Source organism: Octopus bimaculoides, chromosome 2 (genome assembly GCF_046866305.1).
Source record: "Octopus bimaculoides isolate indiv1 chromosome 2, ASM4686630v1, whole genome shotgun sequence".
NCBI lineage: Eukaryota > Metazoa > Mollusca > Cephalopoda > Octopoda > Octopodidae > Octopus > Octopus bimaculoides.
In genome coordinates, this window is record NC_142929.1 from 116,940,158 (window position 1) to 116,947,657 (window position 7,500).

Below are 7,500 nucleotides of genomic sequence, written 5' to 3' on the forward strand. Positions count from 1 at the left end.
TCCTTATGTTTTCAAAGAGGGAGATAAGCACCTTCACCCAGCGAAGTTAGCATCCAGAGACTAGTTTCAGAGTCATTGCTCATCATCAGTCTGGAGTAGCATAGCTTTTTAGCTAATTTCTTTTATTTGGCACACAGGCCATGACACAGAGAATGACACAGAGAGGACGGCACAAGGACAAAACAAAAAACATTTAGGGGCTGAGGTTATACATTAGTTAGTTCGTTTAAAAATCGAATATAATGAAATCGGATGAATTTACACATTACAATGAAATCGAAATGAATTTAAAAATTAAACGCCGGTTTTTCCCCTTTTTTCCTTTTTATAATACCTTTTTTGTTGTTTTTTCTTCCGTTTTTCTCCTTCTTTTCCGTTCAGACCGGCTACGTTAGCGCGGCCCTATTTACTCTCAACTGCCTTACAATATTTGTCCATCTTTTCTCAAACGTTCTTTGAGGCAGGCACCTTTTCTCCAGACTGATCTTTCTGGACAGCTGGTAGTTAAAAAAACTAACCAACCCGTGTCCGGAGATAAAGTTGCCTGTCTCAATTCCTCTTCCAGGCGTCACCCATACTATCTCTTTCAATGCGGCTACTACGCATAAAAATGACGCCTCCTTATCCATGTTAAAGGAGGGAGGCGGCACAATCTTGATGATAGAATCAGTTGATAACCGTACTCTTTCCGCATCTGATACCAGTTGTTCGACATCGGTTACCAGTCCCTTCAGTTCCTCACAATGTACGAAGGCGTGCGTGACAGTTTCACTGACACGCCCGCACCTCGGGCATGTAGGTGGGGTACCAGCACTATGCCTTGACAACCTCTCTCGAACTGGCAAGGCCGATCGGTAGCACAACCAGGCCAGGGATTTCTGGAAGTTGTCCAGATACCCGGCCCGAATATTCTTCCGAACAGGTTGACAAGCTGTTCCTCATCGAAGCCTAGAATCTCCCCCAGGACGTCGTCGGACATATGCTCTACCAACCCGCTATAAAAATCCGCAGTGATAGCCCCGCTGCCGGTATTGCTCGCTCGGGAGAACAGAGCAAGTGCATGTCTGCACTCACTCTGCCATACGCTCGTTTTCGGTCTCCACGTGATTCATGTGCCTACGTCCTGCAGGGACGTCAAATGTGGCAGGAAGTACTTGACATGCGGCGACCACATACGTTCACCATCCAGGTGGAGCCAGAGGTGCCTCAGCCTCAGCGCATACATACGCATCATCAGCCAAAGCATCCCTAACTCACCCTTTAACGGTTTCTGGCTGCAGATGGAGCGCCTCACAAGAGGTGGTTTCCCATTCCACAAAAAGCAGAAAAGGATCCGTTCCAGCTTGGTCAGTCACACACTGGGGCAAGGCACAACGGTTAGGCAGTAGGTTTTCACAGATCCTATAAACACCTGTGCAACCTCGGCCCTCCCTAGCAAGGATAGTGACCTCCCAGACCAAGTCTGGGTTAAACTGAGGGTGTGGGTAGAGGTGAGGTATGTGGGAGTGGGCGTAATGAATGGGGTGGGGGTGGGGGTGGGGATGGATAGGGAAGGTGGGTTGGATTGTGTAGGGGTGGATTACAAGGGGGGTGACGATGAAAGGAGAAGGGGAAGGGAGAAGGTGGGTAAGAGTGAAGAGAAGAGAGAAGGAGAGTAGGAATGAAGAGAAGAAGTAGGAGTCGGAGCAAGAGAGGAGTGGTGGGTGGGAGGAAGTAGGTGTGAGCGGGTGAGAGGAGAGGGAGGAGGATTAGATGAAGAGGGGAGGAGAGTTGAGCCCATATGGCGCAAGGGAGCGAAGAGGGAAGATTAATCCTTGTTCATGACGAAAACGGGAGTCCGAATGACCCCTGTGCAAGGACAATCCGAACACAGACAGGTGTTGCAAAGAGTGACCGGTAGAGCGGAAATGGCGCGAGAGCGGGGTGTCATTGCCGAGTCAAATGTCTCGAAGGTGTTCTGCGAACTGGTCAGCCAAGCGGCGTCCCGTTCGCCCGATGTACAGAGAAGGGCAGAGAGAGCAGGAGATGTAGAAGATGACGTTGGTAGAAGTGCAGGTGAAGGAGTCGGTGATATGATAGGATCGATAATGGGTGTCGGTGAGGAGGGTGGTGTTGGAGAGGTAAAGGTAAGTGCGGCAGCGTGGGCGGGAGCAGGGGAACGAGCCGGGTTGGGAGATTGGGTTAGGGAAGAAGCTGTGGGCCAAGAGGTTTCGTAGGTTGTGGGCTCGTTTGAAGGAGGGGATGGGTCGGTTAGGGAAGATGTGCGAAGTGGAGGGGTCGGACTGGAGTCGTGAGTTTGATACAAATACTGGGTATCGCGTTATGCCCTTGGAAAAGGCACTTCATTTCGTGCATCGTTATGGTAAACAACGTTAGGTATGTTGGCTTACACTTACTGGCATATTTACATTAACGTATGTGTATTTTTCAGTTGCTACCTGCACTTTTAGATTAAACATAAACAACACTGCAGTGACACTAGAAGGAGAATAAAAGACATTTTTGAAGACTTGCTACTCATACTGCACGCATCAGTGAAATTTTTGTTCTGGGTGCCATGGAGCTGAAGTTCTTTTTCCCATCGTCTCACCTTTGCAGCATGTGTGTCCAGTCAGTGATGCTGTCTTTGATTTGCTTGTCTTGTTTTATGGAAGAACATACTGCAAGTGGCCTCGTCCTTCCGGCACAGTCAACAAGTAAAGTAGAACTACAATCTACTGAAAACTCACTTCAGCTGAAAACTGAGAAACCAATCACCAAGGACAATGGTAAGTTAACATATCTTTACAATCCTTATAGTGGTTCGAATGGATAACAGAATCGGGAGAGTAGCGGACAATTACGTTGTAATTTTATTGAGTCCCTTCATATTTTATGTCGAAATTCCATTTAGATCAGATTTGTATTTCGTTTTATCAGGCCGATAACTGGATCGTTTCATCAGGTTGATACCTGTTCAACATAACTCCCACAAAACACCAATACTAGGACACCCTGTGCATGCAAAACGGATTTGTTGCCCTGCATGCGTCTCGAACAGGCCGAGCTAACGATATTTGCATGTCTGTAGGGTTTATTTCGAATTCTACAATGGTCCCACTCCATAGCACTACAAGGGCATGGATTTCTGGATATTAGGGTTAGGGTGGTCTGGCGCGAAAGTCATCAAGAACGTATCAGCCTGTTGATTTTCCTTGAAAACGTTACCGCTTTTATCCTACATTAATCCTCTACAGGACGCCAACGTGAAACTTCCACCTACCGCATTGCGCAACTGGTAGAGAGCTGCGAGCACTTGACGACATTTCAGATTCCAAGCACCCTGTCTTGGTCTTTGCTTGGCCCAGGACTGTAGCTTTTAAAGAAGACCAACTGTAGAAAAACGCGTCTGACAAACGGCGACCACACCTATTCACCGTCAAAGAATTGCAGGAGATATTGTAGCCTCAGCGCATACCTGCATATCACAAGCTATGGAACTCCCAATCCTTCATAGAAGCAATTGGAGCGCTTGACCAGTGAAAATCGTCTTTTCCTCAAAAAGTGGAAGAGCAGATGCTCCAATCTGGTCGGATGAGAACTGGAGCAAAAAGTGGAAATAAATGACTGAGGCGATATAGGCGTTCGCTACTTCTGCCTAAACACAAGGCTATAATGCTCCCCACTAATTCTGCTCGTGATCAGAGATGCACATATCGTTAGCCACCAAAGGACAAGCTCAACTGTTTATGGTCAAACAACTGACAAGCAAATCTGTGGTATTGAGCAGAATATTTGCTGTAGCCACCTTTTACACGAAGACAAAACAATGTACATGATAGCACTTCCAATCAGTTGAAATCAGAAGTCATGAGAGCCAGTGCCTGATACTGCACTAGGGCAATAATAATAATAATAATAATAATAATAATAATAATAATAATAATAATAATAATAATAATAATTATTATTATTATTGAAGACGTCGCAAAGTATCCTATATTGTGATGTAGACTGAAGATATAGTGTGTACCAGTGGTTTGTAGTGTCCGTCAAGTCACAGCAAGGAACTCCGGCAGACAGTACTGTACTCAGTATGCGTGCAGTACTAAGTAAAGCCGATTTTTGCAATACACCAAGATTGTAGGGTATTTCTAAAGTGTCCAGATGTTTCTTCACGTTGAGTGGTATTGGACCCAATGCTCCGATGACAATAGGGAAACCTTTATGTTTGACTTTCGTACCTGCTACATCTTAGCGATCTCAATTCTCAGGTCTCTATATTTATCGATATTTTCTCTTTCTTTCATGATATGTTGATCTGGCACTGCCACGTCGATTATTAGGCACTCTTTCATGTCCCTCCTAAAGGCTACTATATCCGGTCTTCAGTGCTCTAGCATTTTGTCTGTCTGGAAGTCAAAGCCTTCCTGTTTTCGTCCATTATCATTTCCGGTGTATGTTCATACCAAGCCCCCGTTATCTCGTTATTTTCGACATAATAACCAGTGAAGATTTTGGGCTACCTTGTCGTGTCTCCACTTGTACTCTTTCTGCGCAAGACTTTCACAAGCACTAATAATGTGAGTCACACTTTCGACTTTCTTCTTTCACATTTTGCAGAGGTTCGTTGCGCTTATGAGGTATACGAGGTCTGACCAATAAGTATCTGGATTGTTGCCATAGTAACAAAACTAAAGCATGCAGAGTAAAGCCGTTGGGAACAAATTGACCTTGAACTCTGCTGTGTATGCGCATTACGTTTTAACATTGTAGCTCACTTCCGCTGTTTACAGCAGTGCTTGGAAGGAAGGTGTGTAGCGTGTGATCGTCACATTGACCATGACAGAGAAAGTTGTCATGGCAATACCTGTTCAGAGGCCTACTCAAAGTTGCAGAAAGTGTATGGAGTGAAGTGTATGAGCCACACACAAGTGTACGAGTGGTCCAGATGTTTCCAAGATGGCTGAAAAAATGTCGATATTTACGAACGTTCTGGGAGACCCGCAACCAGCAGAACTGAGAAGAACTTCGCTGATGTGCGTGCAGCTGTGAGGTGAAATCGTCGAATCACCATCCTAGAGTTATCAGAGGATGTGCAGATTAGTTACGGTTCAGTTCAGTCCATTATCACCGAAGATTTTGATATGAGACGCGTGTCTGCTAAGTTTGTGCCAAAACTGCTTTCAGCTGACCAAAAAGACTCTCGGGTTTCAGTTGCACAAGATCGTCTTGTTTGTGTCGAGAACAATGAAAACTTTTTGAAAACTTTGCTTAGGCCTCTAAGCAGGTACCACCAAGCTTTTGACAAAGTTTGATGCAGATTCTCTGCTCAACTTTCTCTGTCATGGTCAATGCAGCTATCACACGCTACATACCGTCCTTCCAAGCACTGCCGTAAACAGCAGAAGTGAGCTAGAACTTTAAAACTTAGTGTGCATGCGCACTATCATTCAAGGCCAATCTGTGCCAAGTGGCTTCACTCTGCATGCTTTAGCTTCGTTACTATGGCAACAGTCCAGATACTTATTGATCAGACCACGTATATCACTTTTCACTGAGTCGGTATTGAATGCCTGATCCTGGGTAGCGATGATTAAGCTTTCAGTCTTCTTTTTAAGGTCACCTTTGCTGAGCCACATCAATAATGCTTCCTGGTCTTTTAAGTTGTTAGTTTTACGGTGGAACTGACCATGTAATTCTATGCGGAGTAGTGATTCTTCTCTCCCGTTGGCTATTCGTGATCGAAATTCGTTAGCAGTCTCAACTCGATTGTTGGTAAATCCTTCGGCAGGCCACGTCCACCTTTACACCTCTTCATGCAGAGCCTACGTACGTTCGTCTTAGGACGGAGGGCACCATGCATTGCTATCGTCTTTCGAGTAGTTCGATCGAGTTGGTCAATCTCCGCTCATGTCCATTTCAGAATGGGTGCACTATAGCAGACTACAGCAACAGCTATAGGGGGTTCCTATAAGGTTGTTCCCTGATTGGAACTCTCCCGTATGACATGTACGCATGCTCAGTGACTTGCTTTAACAGTTGCAATCAGCTGAATGCACATTGCCAGTGACCTTTGACATAATTACCCACACTCTGTGGTCAGGATTCTTTTTTTGGTTTGATGTCGGTATTGAAGGGATTACCAGACACCGGACAATACAGTGAGAGCAGCTTTCACTCACATCGTGGTAGTCGATGCTGTGTACGTATCTGTCGTGGTAAAATATGCCACTCCTTAACTGTTGCTTTGATTTCAGCCGTAGCACGAGGTAATTATAAATGTCATTATCTGTGAAATTCGGCAACTTACAAAGATCAGGCAATTCTTCACCGAGAGGAGATATAAGCTTCTGCTTATTTCTGTCTGAAGTATCGTCCGATACTTCAGACTTATCGTCCGATGAATTTACTTTGTTGACATTCTTCATCGACAGAATTTTTATACCTTTCAACCTTTCAATCAAGTCCGCCTTTCTTCCTGTAACATACTGTCCATATAATCTTAAATATTTCTTTAACTCAGGCACAGTAAGTACTTCGATAGCTGAATCATCAAGCTGCTTTATATCCATGATAAGACGTAAAACAATAACAATGGCGTGGATAGTCTGCGGAAGTTTAATTGTCTACATGGAGCGCCGCCTAGCCAAGGTTGATAACCTACTTATAGGAAAGCCCTATATGTTGATGGTAGTCACAAGGTTTCTTGCATTGAGTTTTAACTCCGAGAGAAGTTTGAGGTGCTTCAAATATGCAGTGGTGACCTTGTCTTTCACTTCTCTGTGCAAGATATTGTCTCGCTTCAGGATTCCAAAGTACTTGTATCACCATCATGCTGGTCTCCCATTCGCTCTCTTTTTGGCAATTCAATGTCCCTACAATATGCTCTTCCCCCACTCCGTTTCAAAGTGAGCACCGCACACGTTGAGAACCTAAATCCCATTTCTATATTCTTGCAGCACATCAGTACATTCTCAACTAGCCCCTCTATTTCATGCCCTGTTTTGTGAACAGTTTTAAATCATCCACGAAGAGAAGGTGGTGGAGACGAGGTCCCTTCTTACTTAGCTCGTAGTGCGCGTTGACTTAGCGTAGAACTACAGAAAGTAGAATCAAGGCTATAACAAATAGCAAAGTTAAACAAGGATCTCCATAGAAAATACCTCTTTTGATTGTTACCTCGGCTAAGTGCTTGTTACAGAAAAGACGTGTTTTCCAAATAGGTATGCTGTTCTTGATCAGTGCACGCACGTTCTCAGCAACTTCATACATGTCGAGCGTTTACAGAATTCACGAATGCGGCAACATGTCATAAGTCTTTTTAAAGTCTTATCCAGGCCGTGCATAAGTTTTTTGGTGCTGTTTGCATTTCTTCATTACGACCTTGTCTATCACAAGGTGGTCATTGATGCTCTTGGATCCTTTTCGGTATCCCTTTTGTTCTACTAGAAGTAGATTGTTTTCCACATGGAGCGTATATATTTTCCCTACGCGGCTGCCTGTTAACATTTTCCATTA

At 44.6% G+C, this 7,500-nt stretch overlaps 1 protein-coding gene across 1 annotated transcript in view; it reads left to right on the top strand.

Annotated features, from left to right (window-relative positions):
- The window catches only part of LOC149137213 (uncharacterized), a 15,933-nt gene that overhangs the window by 3,012 nt on the left and 5,421 nt on the right, over positions 1-7,500 (top strand). The window contains exon 2 of the mRNA XM_089347583.1: positions 2,432-2,768. Coding sequence (XP_089203709.1) covers positions 2,558-2,768 — 211 coding nt within the window. The 5' untranslated portion in view covers positions 2,432-2,557. The remainder of the gene's footprint in view (positions 1-2,431; positions 2,769-7,500) is intronic.